Source organism: Lucilia sericata, unplaced genomic scaffold, assembly GCF_015586225.1.
Source record: "Lucilia sericata isolate MDLA Ls3-8-SP2 unplaced genomic scaffold, ASM1558622v1 Contig000017F_arrow, whole genome shotgun sequence".
Lineage (NCBI taxonomy): Eukaryota > Metazoa > Arthropoda > Insecta > Diptera > Calliphoridae > Lucilia > Lucilia sericata.
Window position 1 is genome coordinate 235,326 of NW_023994056.1, and position 17,175 is coordinate 252,500.

At 28.7% G+C, this 17,175-nt stretch overlaps 2 protein-coding genes across 4 annotated transcripts in view; one reads left to right on the top strand and one right to left on the bottom strand.

Annotated features, from left to right (window-relative positions):
• LOC119606221 overlaps positions 1–17,175 on the top strand; it is a 261,582-nt gene that overhangs the window by 234,067 nt on the left and 10,340 nt on the right. Inside the window, exons 3-4 of one of the 3 annotated variants that reach the window (XR_005231629.1) lie at positions 2,344–2,514; positions 16,694–17,042. Coding sequence is in view for 2 of the 3 variants with exons in the window: in XM_037959657.1 (XP_037815585.1) it covers positions 2,344–2,497 (154 nt within the window). In the remaining variant the exon portion in view is untranslated. Of the gene's footprint in view, positions 1–2,343; positions 3,540–16,693; positions 17,043–17,175 lie in introns of those variants that run through there. The other 2 variants (XM_037959657.1, XM_037959652.1) reach the window with 2 other exon arrangements.
• Positions 8,009–12,789, bottom strand: LOC119606327. The gene is made up of 5 exons (XM_037959783.1): positions 12,607–12,789; positions 10,615–12,366; positions 9,806–9,926; positions 9,352–9,730; positions 8,009–9,255 (listed from the first exon to the last, which is right to left on the bottom strand). The coding sequence occupies exons 1-5, from the start codon at positions 12,753–12,755 to the stop codon at positions 8,009–8,011; spliced, it is 3,648 nt and encodes a 1,215-aa protein (XP_037815711.1). The 5' UTR covers positions 12,756–12,789.

Here is a 17,175-nt window from a genome sequence, read left to right on the forward strand (position 1 = left end):
ACAATAATAATGTTGAACTTATTTAAACATAAGACTTACAACAATACAATAGAGTAGAAAAGTTTACATATGTCAAGTGCATGCATACACATTGACCCAATCCCCCCTCCTTCAGAAAATTACTTCATGGTCAAAATTCACTTATAAACACTAATATCACGATGATATTCTGCATAAATAACTGATGTAGGCGTAAATCCCTCTACAAAATATATACGGATAGGACCATATTAAACCCCCACCCTCCCTATAACCCCTCTTTTAGAAAATTCCTTTTTTGTCCACAAATTGTTAAAATAATAATCACTGGTGTAGGGTATCATATGGTCGGCCATGCCCGACTATAAATTCTTACCTGTTTTTTATATATTTTTTAATTTAACCATCCAGACCCAGATTTATGATTTCGTTGTATGATTATACCCTAGGCAACTATATAGTGGAGGGTATTTTATACCAGGAATCCCTTTTTGAGTCAATTAAACTATGTCCGTCTGTCTGTCTGTCTGTCCGTCCGTCCATCTCTGTGTGTCCATGTAAACCTTGTGCGCACGCTACAGGTCGCAACTTTCCATATGATTTTATGAAATTTGGCCAATACTTTTCTTTGAAAATGCATAGCTGCCACACAAAGTCCCCTTCAGAAAATTACTTGAAGGTTAAAATTCACCTTTAAACATTAGTATCGCGATGAAATTATTAGAAAAATTATTAGAAAAATAATCCACATTTTTTAACATTCTCAGAGAGGTAGGGTATCATAAAGTCGGCCATATCCGAGAAAAATAACTTAAAATCTTAAAAAAGCACCTTTGTAGTAATCTTTGACCCAGAAGATTTTGTTATGTAGTTACATAGAAGAAGGAACCATTCTAATAAGCTAATGTTTCAAAGAATCTTTCGAACATAATTTATAAATATTAGTTCATCAGTACGTATGATGTATATTTATTATACAATTCTTAAAAAATTTTCAATAATTTTAACTTTCAATAAATTAAATAATTTTAATGAAATTATTCGATAAATTTTGTATTTATGGATATTTTCGAAAAATTAGCTATTTTTTAATTTTTTCTATTTTTATTTTTCGATTTTTTTATTTTGCTCTAAAATGTTATTAGTACTACCTCAAAAGAGAACTGTTTTTGTAGTAAAATTAAAATTCGTTTTGGCTGTTACTTTCTTTACTTTTCTAAAAAATCCTTGTTTTTATTGTTAGTGTTTATGTAAAAAATTTTGAAATCAATGTAAAGTTTGAGTTTTGTTTATTTTTTCTGTTTTGCAAGCATGCATGCTTTTGAATGGATTTCAAATTAAGTTTGTTTTGTTTTCTATTTATTTATTTTTTTTTTTCTCTTGTTACTTAAGTGTCAAAATGCATTAGTAAAAATTTTGATATGGAAATAATGAAATAAATACCTTTTGGGTGTTTGGGAAAGGAAACAATGAATGAATTAAATTTGTAAATTACTTTTCTTTTGCTACAAAAAAAAAGAAATTAAAACAAAAGTAGAAAAATAAATTTTAAACAAAAGAGAAAAAAACCTGAATACTAAAGATAAATATAAATTAAAATTTACCCAAAAAAGGAAATATATATTTCAATTAAAGTTTAGGCAAAAAATTAAATATAGTTTTTAATGATTTTAAAGCATAGTTATTATTATTTTTGTTAAGTGAATATTTAGCTTTGCCTACTTTCAGGCTTTATTTGTTATAACTAAAACGGCCTATCTTAGGGTGTTTGTAAATACTAACTGTTTAAAGGTCTTATTGTTATTATTATTTTAATCCCCTATAAATATTAGTTTTTTTGTTTTAATTTCCCTACTAATCTTTGTTAATAATTTCTCAACTTTCATTTGCACTTGATTTATTAAAAACAATATTACTATTGTAATTTTCTTTTCTTTAGAGTTTTCTCATCTACAATGAAGTAGTCTTTGTTGAAGTACTTCAACATTTATTTTATTGTTGTGTAAATTTTTCTTTATTTATATTTTCTTATTAGAGAAATGAGTAAAAAAGTATAAAGATGCATAAATATGTATATATGTATGAATTTATAACATTTGACTACTTTTACTACTACTACTACTTATGAGATATTATTGTTTTTAATCCGCTTTTATATTACAGTTTATATACAACGTTTTTTTGCTATAGATACAATGCAATTTTTACTACTTACTTTGTTTTTGTTTGTACTTTTTTTCTTCTTTCATTATGCATTAAAACATTGGCTTTATTTTAATATACAAACTTAACTATACTTACTACTACTTGTGTATATTTTATAACATTTTTGTATGATTCTTGTGTATTTTTGTTATTTTCCAGTAACTACAAAGTGCAATCAACCGGTATGAAACAATGGTATTTGCTGTCTTTATTCATTGGTGATGCTGTGCGTGATGTACCCCTGTGCCATTTGTTGGCTAAGAGAATGCCATGTCCAGGCGCTGGTCCCCTGCCACCACCCCAGCCACGTTAAATCCTGTACTACGTAATGTATGTATAAATTGCTCAAACGTACTTTTACAGTTAAATGTAGAATTGTAGTAAAGTAGTCCACCTCTACTGACTACCTCTTAGTAATGTATACTTTTTTTATTTTATAACCAGTGCAAAATTTTACCCTTTTTTATTTTTATTTAATGGTGTTTCCTTCTTTTTTATTTGTTCAAACCATTTCAATTTTCATTTATTTTCTGTAGCAATGAGTAGATAAAAAAATATTGCAGTAAAAAAATCTTATAAGAATGACATGCAACTCTTACCACTTGTAAACAAAGACTGACTGACATTAAATTTAAAGATCTTTTTTTTTCATATTTTGCTGATGAGCAGCAGCAGGGCTTAAACTTGAAAAATTACGTAAGGAATGTGTGCGTGTATGCAAAGTTGTGTGAGGGAAGTTGAAAAAGAGTTGCCAAGTGTAGAGGAATTTTTTCCACATATTCACTCCACCTTTGCAGGGAATTTAAAACTGCTAAACTCCACCACTTTCAATTAATTTTTAAATTTTAAATATTTTATTTATAGAAAATTTTTGGCAAATTTCCTATTTTTAGAAAATTTTTTAAAATTTTTTTGAATTTTAAATTTTAGAAAATATTTCTATAAAATGTTGTACAAATTTTCTAATTTTAGAAATATGTACATTTTTTATTTTTCGAAAAATTTAAATAATTGATTTGAAAAAAATTTATCATAAAGTCTTAATTTGCAGAAAATTTCCTTATTGGCAACTCTTCTTCAAAGACATTGGAGGAAAAAGGGTATGAGTCTGACAACCACAAGTGTTGTAACATTTCCTATTTTTATACCATACACCACTATAGTGTGGAAGATATAATGCGTTTGTGCTTATGTTTGTAACACCCAAAAATATTAGTTCTACATCCACCTTAAAGTATACCAATCGGCTCAGAATCACATTCTGAGTCGAATTGGCTATGTCCTTCCGTCTGTCTGTATGTCTGTCTGCCTGTTTGTCTGTCTGTCTGTATGTTTGTGTGTCCATGTAAACCTTGTGCGCGCTGTACATGTCGCAGTTTTCAAGATAATTAGATGAAATTTGGCACATACTCTTCTTTTGATCCAAGGACGAAGCCTATTGAAAATGATTAAAATTGGTCCTTTTTTCGTATAGTCCCCATACAACCATGTCCCCCGAATAGGGCTTTTCAGCTCATAAATATGTTAAATGTTCTTGTATCACTCCAAAAATCGGCAAAACTTAGTTTTATATAAGTCTTAATGATACTGGTGATTTTCGTAATGATCGGACATCATTTGACCCTATCCCCCATACTAAGTCCCCTTCAAAAAATGACTTGATGGTCAAAATTCACTTATAAAAACTAATATCACGATGATATTCTGCATAAATAACTGATGTAGGCGTAAATCCCTCTACCAAAATTTATAAGGATAGGACCATATTAAACCCCCATATCCTTTTTTGTCAACAAATTGTTAAAATATTTCTGAATTAAGGTAAAAAATGAATTTAAATACTTTATTACTAAAAAAAATATCAAAATTTGTAACATAATCACTGATGTAGGGTATCATATAATCGGCCATGTCCGACTATAAATTCTTACTTATTTTCATATTTAAATATTCTTCATTTATCTACTACGACTACTCTACTGTTTTGTACATCATGTTATTTGTGGTTGTTGATGGTCATACAAGCATGTATTGTGGACAGTAATGTAAAGTGGAATGTAAATAATTATGTTGCATAAATTAAACAAATGTTATTGACATGTGGTGTATGTGGCATACAACAATTGAAAAGAAAAAAACATCAAATTTGTATATATAAAAGTAAAAACAAATAAAAATGAGTCAAATTCTTTTAGTTATTTTTTTTTAATTTTAAAGAAATTAATGAATTTTTCCCTTTAAAGTTATTTACATAGTTTTTTTTTTTTGTTTTGCCAACTGAGGCATCATTAAATTTTATTTTTACTAGTAAAGTGTTTTTTCCAATTTTTTTTGTTTTGTTTTTGCAACAAACAATGAATGACCACTTTTTCATTGTTCTAAAGTCATTGTAGTTGTTGCTGTCATTTTATATTGTTTGAGTCTCTGTGTTGTCTGCCCTGAGTGTGGGTAGTTTTTGTTAATACAGTTACAAACGATTTCATTTTGTCAGCAATCAAACTGCCAGCACAAAAAAAATAACTGGGAAATTTTTTCATTAAATTGAAAAAATTTTAACGAAAAAAACTGTAGAAAAAACAATTGCTACAAATCTTTGGGTATAAATTCCAACAAATTGTTGACAATATGTATTAAATGAAATGCAAGCAACATGTTAAGCGCCTTACTGTACACTGCCAAAGTTATTGGTATTACTGGCTCAACTGCAAACACAACCACACATGCATATGTATATATGTAAGTACCTACTAGAATACAGACACATTACCAAAGTGTTACTCTTCATGTAACATCAAAAAAGTGTCCATTTTTTGTTTCTTTTCTTTTTGAGAAGAGTACATCATTTACACCTTCATCCTTACATCCCCTCGTGTTGCATATGCTGGCAAGTTTGTTACCAACTTGGCCTGATGTGCTGTATGCATCACATCATGCCACATTTACTGTATTCATGCAACACAATTTAATTTTGTACTTTTATCTAGGGATTTTGTTCTTTTGTTCTTTTTATTATTTGTTTGCCATGTCTGTTTTTTTTTTTTGAAAATTTTTGTTGGTTTTGTTGTTGCATTCCTATACATTTAAAACCATCATAGCTTAACTTGTTGATTTTTGCTTTAAATGGTTTTTGTCCGAAATATTTTCTTCTTGTTTTTTGTTTGGCAAAATTACTGCAATATTTTTTTTTGTGATCTGCTCATGTGTGTTGTTACTATCATTTCATGCATTTTTTTAAATTAAGTATTTTTCTGTTTTTTTTTTATTTTTTTTATTTTATCAGTCATTTTATTGCAATTATTTATTGTATATTTTGTATATTTTTATTTGTAGTTAGTAAGTAATTTGTTGTTATTATAATAAATGTTGAAAAAAATTAATATTGAAAAAAGAAACCTCTGTGTTGTTTAATTTCGAATTTAGCTTTAAAGTAGTCTTTAGTTTTTAATGAATGCTATTGTTGTAAAGTTGTGTATATTTGTTGTATAATTTAAGGCTGTAGTTTTGAATTTGTAGTTGATAAATTTAATACTGTAGTACTTAATGTTTGAACACATATGTAAACAAATACCCCTAGCTTTTAGTTAATTTTTTTGTAAAAAATATTTTATTTACTTTAAACAATTTCTTTATAGAGTACGTTTTCTATAACGGTTTTATTACAGTTTTTCTTAAAAAATTTTTAATATAACAGTACTTTTAGATATGTTTTTCTCGAAAGTTTTCTGTATAATAGTATTTTCTATTGAACATTTCCTATATAACAGTTTTGCTAAAGAAAATTTTAAACTGTATTTTCTGTATAACAGTTTTTCTTTAGAAAATGTTCTATATGACAGTTCTAATAAAGAACATTTTAAACTGTATTTTCTTTATAACAGTTTTTCTTCTGTAGAAAATGTTCTATATAACAGTTCTGCTAAGAAACATTTTAAACTCTGTTTGAACAGTTTTTTAAAGAAAATTGTATGTTTAATAATATTTTCTATAGAAAGATTTCTCTATAATTGAATATTTCCTAAATAACAGTTTTACTAAAGAAAATTTTAAACTTTGTTATACAGAAATAACAGTTTTTCTGTAGAAAATTTTCTATATAAACTTTTCAAACTTTGAACAGTTTTTTAAAGAAAATTGTAAGTTTAATAATATTTTCTATAGAAAGATTTCTGTAGCATTTCTGTTGAAAATTTCTGCTAAAGATAATTGTAAACTATGTTTTCTGTATAATAGTTTTTGTATAGAAAATGTTCTATATAACAGTTCTACTAAGGAAAATTTTAAACTGTATTTTCCGTACAACAGTTTTTCTATAGAAAATGTATATAACAGTTCTACTAAAGAACATTTGAAACTCTTTTTGAACAGTTTCTGAAAGAAAATTGTAAGTTTATTAATATTTTCTATAGAATGATTTCCGTATAATAGTATTTTCTGCCGAAAATGTCTTATATAACAGTTTTACTAAAGAAAATTCTAACCTGTGTTTTCTGTATAACAGTTTTTGTATAGAAAATATTCTATATAACAGTCCTACTAAAGAAAACTTTAAACTGTATTTTCTGCATAACAGTTTTTCTGTAGAAAATATTCTGTATAACAGTTCTACTAAGAAACATTTAAAACTCTGTTTGAAGAGTTTTTTAAAGAAAATTGTAAGTTTAATTATATTTTCTATAGAAAGCTTTCTGTATAAAAATATTTTCTGTAGAAAATTTCTATTTAACAGTTTTTCTAAAGAAAATTTTAAACTGTATTTTCTGTATATCAGTTTTTCTTTAGAAAATGTTCTATATAACAGTTCTACTTCTGACACACTTTTTTTGTGTGTCAGTTTTCAATAGAAAATATTTCAAAAAACTGTTTTTTATATAATATTCTGTACAAAAGTTTTTTTATATAGAAAATTTTCCATTTAAGAGGTTTTCTATATACAAGTTTATGTATAACTGTTTTTTTATAGAAAATTTTCTGTTTAACAGTGTTTCTAAAGAACATTTTCTGTATAATTGGGATTTTTACAGAAAATTCCCCATTTTTCCGTAGAGGATTTTTTGTATAACAGTTTTACATATAACATTTTTCTACATATTCCTTTTTTCTATAAAAAATTGTCAATATAACAGTTTCATTTGAGAAAATATTATTCATAACAGTGTTTTCTTTTAAAAATATCTTTCCTTTCTGTAGAAAATACTCTGTATTACAGTTTTTCTATAGTTAGATTTTAATAAGTTTTTTCATAAAAAAATCTGTATAGCAATGTTTTGGTATAAATTTTGTTCAACGAAAAAATTCTTTATAACAGTTTTCTTATAGAAAAATTAATGTATTATAGTTTTTCTATAAAAAATATTCAGTTTACAGTTTTTTCTATAGAAAAACTTCGGCATAACAAATTTCCTCTGAAAATTTTCTGTATAACAGGTTTTTTGTTTAAAATTTTCTCTATGAAATTTTTTTCTCTAATGTTTTCTATAACATTATTTAGTATAACAGTTTTTAATTCCACAAATTATACATAGCGTATAGAATACTAAGGATTGTGTTAGTTAAACCACTCATCTGGCAACTTTTATTTTTCCTATAAATAAAACCAAATTAATAGCATACTTTTAGTAGGTATTCATAAAGCAATCGTTTATTTAAAAGAAGAAAAATAAAGTCACTTATTCAACGGTGAGTGAGTTAATGTAAATGTTGTATAAATTAATAATTTAATTTGTGTTATAAACAATTATTTACATTTGTGTTTTAAACTGAACTTAAACTAAATAAATATTTTTTTTTAAAAAATTACATTACTTTCAACATAATTACAACTACACTATAAATAAACTTTTCTACCATCTGGCGTTATATAATACTCCGTTACACCTCGTGAATTTGTCACATAAATATTTTTATCATCTGATTTTCTAGTGGTGGTAACAGACACATAAGGACGTCTGGTGGTTGTATATAAAGAAGAATGATATCGATTAAAATTTGTGGGGGTATTAGAGGAAGAATAATAACGTTGTGGTTTATAGAAATTATTGCTGTTGCTACTTGAAGACGGTAAGGATGATGATGATGATGAGGCAGAGGAAATAGAAGGATATCTTCTTGTTGGCTTATAAAATCCACTTTGCTTTAAACTGTTATAATTGTATTGGTTACTAGAGTAATCTTTGTTGGAATAAATGGTATTGGCAGCCGTGTAATCATTATCATCTGGAGGTGGTGTGGGCAAAAAGTGATTGCTACCACTACTGCTGGATATGGCGGGTGAAGATGCAACATAAATATTATTGTTGACAGCCGTATTAGCAGCGAAACTAGTTTGTGACTGCAGAGAATTTATATGTGTATTATAGATATTGGCGGAAGAGGTGTTGGGAAATTCGGTGTAGCGTAAAGGTCTTTGACTGTTGGATAAAACAAATTTCTCATCCGTTAACAATTCAGTTTCTGGTTCCAACTGCTGCTGCTGGTGTTGTTCTTGTAGATAATCATGTAAATAGGAGGCAGCATAATAGGGACGATTTAATATTTTACCCTCTCGTTCCGGAAATACCAATTTTGTTTTAAGGTCTTTAGGTTTTTCCACATAAGAGGAATATAAAGATTGTGGCTGTTCTGCATTATCCTCTTCTTCGTGTTCATCTATAAATTTTATTTTCTTTGATTCTTTTTGAAAATCATCGTAAGAATTTTCTACATAATTGTTATAGTCATGACCATAATTTTGTTGCTGGTAGGGTAAAACGTCTTGTAGAAATCTACCTTTTCTTAAACCTTCTTCATGTCCTACATCTATATATTGATGCTCTTCACTGCTGGTGGGAAACTTTAGCTTCCTTATTCTATTAAACTCATTAAATTTTTTAATAATTTTCTTTAATTCTTCTTCCTTGTCAATTTCATCTGAAGTTTCTCTCATTTCCGGAAAGAATTTAATACGTTTTCTTCTGCGTAAATTTTTATGCAATATTCTACCTTCTGCATCATCATAATCCTGCTCATCATCATCATCGTGGAAACCCACACCTTGCTGAGTATCCTCATTGTCCTCTTCATCATGAAAATCTTCTTCATCTTCAACTGTTGCATTGTTTTGATGACTTTCCTCATTATTGTCATAATCTTCATCTTTAAATTTTAATACATCTCCTTGATGTTCTCTACGCTCATCCTCGAATTTTATCATATCTCTGTGATTTTCCTCACTCACCTCGTCCTCAAATTTAATTTTATCATCTAAGGATCTTTTAAATCTTCTTTGATATTCCACTGTTGCACCACCCATATAGTCAGACAATAGTTGGGTAAAGAAATTTCCTATGCCACTAGTGATATCCGTTGAAGGCGCCTGAGGTTTTGGCTTTGGCCGTGGTGTTGTGGTGGTTGCTGGTGCTGTGCCAGTTAAAGCTGATAGAATACTAAACAAGGATGTTGCACCTTGCTGTGTGGCATCATGATTTACAGTTTGTTGCTGTTCATCCGGTTCGCTGAAGAATTTGAAGAAACCACCACGATGATTGTTAAGATAATAAATTATTTCGTACTGTTGTGGATTAAGGAAATTAAGAAAAATTAGAATTTTTTTATTCCGTTTTTTTAAGGGGAGACCTTAACTTACCTCATTTTTGGGACATTTCACATAAGTTTGATGACAACTCTTTTCTCCACCACTCAGACCCAATAGAGCAGCTCTTCCATATATAAGAGCTGGTGAGGCAGCGGGAAAACCAGCTAGGAAACTAAAGGGAAATTTTTTGAATCAATAAATCTCTAGTAAAAATTGGGAGGAAAAAAATCTAAAACTTTGACTTCTGAAATAGGTTTCTGGTTGTATTAAGGTTTATAATTGATTTTTGGACAAATTAATGTATCTTCTCTTTGTTTGATATTAAAATCATTGAAGGATGGGTATAAATAACTAGTTACTGGATTAGTTACTTAGGGGTGCAGTTGAAGCTTGTTTGGTTTTTAATAAGTAAATTCCCAAATTGTTTAATTTGAATATTAACTGAATCGATTATGAAAGTCATTTCGGAGTCATGAAGGGGTAGAAGGAAGTACATTTGGCTTAACAGCTCCCTTTAAGTTTCTTCAAAATTTGTCAGCATCAAAATAAATTTAATTTTTTTTTAAATGTATATTTTCTTAACATTTTCCAAATTTAATTAATTTCATGCTAAATTGTTTTAGGAATCTCATAATGTTCTAAAAAGACATTTGAAGAATTTTCAATTTCACTTTAAGATAACTTTAATTGTTGTCCTGTTTTAATTGTATGCCAGTAATTAAACTAAAAGATGTTGCAATTCAAACTCTAACTAAAACTATATAAAAGGAAATATATATGGTAACTTATGGATACATTTAAACTTAGATACAACTAACTAAACGAGCATGTACATATGTATGTATATAAGTTGTACTTACTTGGTAATGGCGGGTGAAGTAATGAATGTGGGCAGTTGACCACGTTGTGTTTGGGCGGCAATCATTTGGCATAAAACTTTTGGCACACATTGCAAATCGTCATTGCGTGCTATATTCTCTAAGGCCCTAATGAGTTGGGAGTTAACGGGTCTTCTATTGTAAGAAGAAGAAGATGCTGATGTTTGTGGTGTAGTTGCAGTACCAGTAAGAGCACCTATAAGACTGCCTAATGGACTATTAGAATTAGAACCTCCGCCTCCACCAACACCACTTAAAAGTAATGAAGTAAATTGTGGCGCATATTGTACTAAAGTTGCCAAACCACTTTGTTGCTGTTGAGCGGGAGGTGGTGGGGGTCTGTAAGGTCCCTGATAGGGATATTGTGAGGGTGGTGGTCGGGGATAGGGATAATTAAACTGTTGTGATGGTGGTAAAGATGATTGGCCCGGAGGTGGTATCTCACCTATTTGATAGTCATAGTAATTATTGTATGAAGGCCTACCAGGAGGTGGAGGAGGTCGTGGTGTTTCATATTGAGGATAAGAAGTTTCTGGATTGCTATAAGAAGGGGGTCGAGATGCATATTGCTGCTGTTGTTGCTGGTACGGAGGTGGTAAAGATTGTGGTCTATTATCATATTCATAAGAAGGTGGCCTGGTTTCATATTGTAGCTGTAGTTTTTGTTGCTGCAAATACGAGGGTGGAGGTACTTCTGTGCGATAATAGTCGCTGCTTGGTTGTTTATTCAACAAATAATTATAAATGTTGTTTGCATAATTAGGCAACGTAGTTTGTGATGATTGTAAATATTGCTGCGGCGGCCGTTGTTGGTTAAATATTGTTGACTGTGTGGGTATTGTGGGCCTAAACTCTTGCCTAGGCGGTGGTGTGGGCGGAGGAGTTGCTCGTATCACTGGCCTAGGTGTACTGGGCACTGGTGTGGGTAAAAAGTTAGAAGTCTGCTGTTGAAAATAACTTGGTGGCGGATAATCATGTGAATCATAAGATATTTTATTTGCTTTCAATGTTTGCTCCTCCTCATCTTTCTTGTCAATCACAGAGTTGGGATGACTGTAACTTGGCTTGTCATCATAAACCAAACCAGGACGTTTAAGATATACATCCTTATCATCCGACAAGCTCATGTAAGGTCTAAAGGGATTGGGTTGTTGCTGTTGTTGATGTGTGCCTACTACCATGCTTGATTGAACTAAATATTCCTGATTATCATCATTATGTTGTTGATAATGATGAGTATCTTGTTGTTGCTTGTAACCATTATTGTTGTTGTAATTGTTATGATTATATGTAGTTGCTATTGAATCCTTTACATTGGTCTCAGTTGGTGTATAATGATAATTCTCATTTGTATATGGATCCCTGTAGATATAAATAGGCTTGTCTGTTAGATGTTGTGGTATATATTGTTGGTGTTGTTGTTGTTTTAGTTGCTCATTAGGAAATGAAAATTGTTTTTCTCCAACATTTCCATATGTTGCTGCCGTTTCTATCGTATAACGTCTATTATCATTTTGTGTTTCTTGTTTTTGTTGAATATTGTTATTATTATTATTGTTGTTGTTGTTGTTGTTGTTCATATAACTGGCTATATTACTAACGGTAGTTTGTGGGGGTTCTATATAGCTGGGCTTATATTGTTGTGGTACTGCAGCATCTGCTGGTGTGAAATCGATTATTTGCTGTGATGGTCGAAAATTCGAAATCGTCGGTTGTTTTCTGTCGTCATTTGGCCTAAAATTATAAGTGAAGAAAAGTTTTTATATTTTTAACAATTAAGAGAAAAAATTGAATTTTAAAGTGTTAAAAATCTATTCAAAATTAAATGAAAGTTAACTTTTTCATAAACTTTCAGTTCAGTTTCTTTAAGTTTTCTTTAAAATTTTTTTAATAAATATTAATAGAGTACAATTTGTTTTAAAATTTTGTTCTTATTATGCTCATTTTTTATTTCTCTCTTTCACATGCACTTACCTTTGATAATTGGAATTTTCAATTGTTGTTTGTTGCAGCAACATATTGTTACCCTCATTACGTATGCCAGCCACGTACGCGAAAAATGATATAATTAGTATTGCAATTTGTTGTCGCTTACATTTTGTTGTTGCCAACAAACGAAACATTTTGACATTTGTATGATGACAATGATTACCGGGGCAACAACTATAATGCAAAGAGGGAATAAAAAGAATCAGAAAAAATATTGTATAAAATGATTTTCCAGAAAAAAAGATATGTATAGACGAGTACTGATGGAAAAAACAAACAAACAATAGAAAATTATATTAAAATAAGAACTCAAACCAAAAAAAATGGGTACGAAATATAACAGACAATCAAGAATGGGAGCAAGAAAGCGTTAATAAACACAACATGTCAAAGAAAAACGAGGGATGAGAGAGAAGTGTTTGATAGTTTCATAGGTTTTCGAGGATTTAAGGACCAAATTTTAGTTTAGAATTTTTTTTTACAAAAAGCCTACATTAAAACGAAAACTGTAAACAAGTTTTTTATGCTTCTAACGTTCATTACCCAACCCTCGTAACATTTTACTCTAACTTAATAATAAGTAAGAATTTCAAATTTCCAATTCTTAACATCTAAATGCACTTGTGAAAAAAAACAAGATTATTTCAGCAAATGTCACACGTTTAATAAGACGACAAAGAATATAGTTTTTTTTGAACAGAGTTCCTTTTTTTTAGCATTTTGACGCGTCAGCATAGCAATTCATAAATGTAAGCTACTCTAGCATATAATTTCAGTTATTATCCTTAAGTATATCACGAGCAAATACAAAATACAACAGATCATCACGTTAAATATTATTTTCTTAACAAAAGCATGGAACAGGAATAAAAATTTGCTTGAATATTAACTAACAACTGTTGGCATTATAAAATACAATCCTGGGAGGTTATACTAATAGAGATTTTTTTTTTTTTTTTTTGAATTTTGCAAATAAGTAAGAATAATTTAAAAAAATATATTTTTTTCTCTTATGGCTGCCAAGAAAATTTATAACCAGTGATTATGCAAAGTCACATTTGCAAAATTCATATAAATTATGGTATAAAAACAGAAACAAAATGAAATTGAAGTATAAAATTCTTAACTTAATCATGTTTAAAATACACACAACGGTTTGAAATAAGAAAATACAACTTGTAGAATTCTCAAGAGAAGTTTGAAAATTAGTTTAAGGTACAAAACACTGAAAGAAATTTTGTTAGTTGCTTTATTTTTTTAGTTTTAAACTTTAGCTTTTAGTGTATCCTTTAAATTTATCCTTAAATGGAAATTTTTTTAAAGTTTTTCTTGTCTGTTATTCAGCTTAACAATTTAAATGTTCATTTTTGTTTGTATATTAATGTTTCTAATTTTGTTTATTTGTACCTTTTTAGTTGCTACGTTAGAGAAGAAGACTTTAATTAAAACAAACACGTTTTGTTGCACAAATTACCAAATTAGGAAATTGTTGTTTCTTTTGCTCTATTTAGAGAAATAAGAATATTTTACCCTTTTATTTGAAAAACTTAAAACCATACGCATTGCAGCTAATTTTCATAAAATTCTAAATGCATTTACTACAATTGTTAAAATTACTAATACAACTACCAAACAAACTGTGTATGTAGTGTTTAGAAAAGCAGCAGCAGGTGTTAGAGTCTTAAAAAAAGCTACTCATACTATTGAATGGAAAGTAGTTGTTGTCTTTATGTAAGCCACCTTTTAACCTTTTCTAACCAGACTTGTAGATTTGCTTTGTTTTTGGTAGTTTTAGTGCAAGTGTACTCACCACACATACACATCTTTCATGGGTGTCGTCATTTCGTTTTGTAATGTTGTTATAAATTTTACAAGGATATTTTATTGTCAATTTTTATTATGGGAAATGGGGAAGGTTAGTTAAGAAGTCATTATAAAAAAAGATTTTAAGTTTAAAGTTCTATTAGAAGTAAAATTTTAAAAATTATAATCCTGTCACAGAAATCCATTCCGATCGATAGTGGAATTATCTTTCCTAATTTTCTTCTAGATACATTTAATACAAGATCCTAAGAAAGAAAATGATATATCTTCAGCATTGAAAAAATATAATTATTTTCGCTTCTTCGGAAGTCATTAAAAATGACTTCCACAAAAGGTAGAAAAATTCACTTAGTGCTACTTTTTGAAGTGGTGATAAATGTTAATCTTTTGGAAGTACTTTGTTTTATTTTTGCTGGGTTTTTATACAACATTTTTAGACATAAATTCTGGTCCATAAATTGTCTGAGTAATTAAAAATGAAATTTCAAGCAGTCGGGGTTATTTATTTTATTTCATTCGTTTATTGTCGATTTTTCACAACTTTCATCTGAATTAAACGGATTTTAGATTTGACCTTTGACTAGTGTAGGAAAATCGTTGTATTTTGTTCACTTAATCGTGCCGTTTTTTACATTAAGACAAACATTTTCAAATTTAGGCTTCCTTCTCTTAAATGATTGTGTTGCTTTCAATATAGAGTGTTTTTTGTTATCCTTGCTTTACTTCAAAACATTCGAAAAAGGAAACGGAAATGTCATTTGAACATGTCATAACAAGCTTACTGGAAAATGTCGACATAATATGTGCGTACGTGTTTTGCATTTTAAAAACATTTTCCTTGTAACAACTTGTCTTGTATTTTCTTCCTTTTAAAGAATGCCACTTTACAAGAGTCCTTTTTTCAAAAAAAAAAAAAAAAAAAACAAGTGGTTTTCAATGTATTTGCTGTGTGTTACAGCAAATTTAACACTTTAGAAAGAGATTTTTGTTTTAAATACAAAAGGAGTTTAAGTTTAACTAAAACGTGACCACAAACTAAAATTTTTCCTCAAATAATTTGTTGTAATTATTTTAGTTATTGTATAAAAAAATCACAAAATTTCCTCAATTTATTATTGTGTCATATAAATTTTTTTATTTGTTTGTTTGCTTTTTCTTTAAGTTTTTGTAATCGTGTTTAAATTTTTTAGACTTTCTTTTGATTTTATTTAATAATACACTTATTATAAATGTATTGTTGTTTTTAATTTTTTTGTGTTTTTTTAAATAGCTTAATTTAATTTTTTTTGTGTTATTATTATTTGTTTAATTCAATTTCTTTTCTTGTTGTTTTTTTTATTATTAAAGTTGCCTTTGTTATGGCCTTGTTGTTATTTTTATTTTACATTTTTTTATAAACACTTACACTTTTTTCACTTTTGCTTTTTAAACCGTAACGTTAAATAATAGTTAAAATTTTTGTGCGCTTGCGCGTATTTGTGGCCGTATTGTTTCGAGTTTATCGCACGTTTGTCAGCTCAAATTTAGATATGCAGAGAGCTGGGTTTGTTTTTAGTTCCGGCCGTTGTGCTGCTAAGCCATGCTTGATAAATCAATGAGTGAAATGTTCATATTTTTGCTTAAAAGAGAAGAAGAGTTGTGGTATTGTTTGTAAACAACAATAAATTAACTCAAAACCTAATTTTGTAATAGCATGACAGATCGATATTAAAAAAAAAATATCTAATAATTTTATTTTTTTGGTAAATGCGAATTGATTGCACAGTTTTTTTAAGAAAATGTTGAATCTTGTATGGATATAGATAGATTTATATCAGTTAAGCTAGTTGATCATCAGTTATATTTCTCTTCAGAATTTGACCCAATTTCTATACAATATTTTGCATTACATGTTAATTTTTAGAAAAATTTTGTTAAATAACTATTGGTATTCAAAATTTTCCAACTGTGACAGAACCAATTAAATTTTTTCTTTATTATCACACATTTTAATCAGTTTCCGCTTTATATTATTAATTATAAACAAAATCAGAATTATGTCAAATATTTAAAACACTGAAATACATCTTTTATTAACAGTATAAACAATTGCATTCTATTCAATAAACGTTTCTCATAATCAACACCTCTGTTCAATTTGTCGCAGCTCTAAGTCCAAATTACAAAATTTTAAACAAAAAAAATTTTTGCACATATTTTTAAACACAAAAATAAAATAGTTTTCTTTTTTTTTATTATTAAATTTCAGTTTATTAACATAATTTGTTAACATCTCAACTTCCAAGTCAACTACTACAAATATGAACATGGCCATTATGATGCCATCAAAAACAACAAACATTTGTCAAAAAAGCAAAACTCTATTTCTAGACAAGCTGCAACTCAGGCCCCATTAAAAAAAAGAGACTCACCTTTATATGACTCAAATGGTAACAAAATATAAAACAAGCAGCAGAAGAGGAAAAAAGCCATGAACCGCAAAATCAGCAAAAATGTACTTGTAGCTAGAGAAAGTTTTGTTTATATGTATACAACTACAATATGCAGCGACACATTTGAGTTTAATGCTTAAAGATCAGGGGTTCTCAATATAAGAGGTAAGTAGTAGTTTAATTTGTTAAATGGAAGCCTAGCACGGTGCGAGACAGAAATATAGATGGATAGATAGATAGAAAGATAGATGGATGGAGAGATAGAGAGATAGATAGATAGAGAGAGAGAGAGAGATAG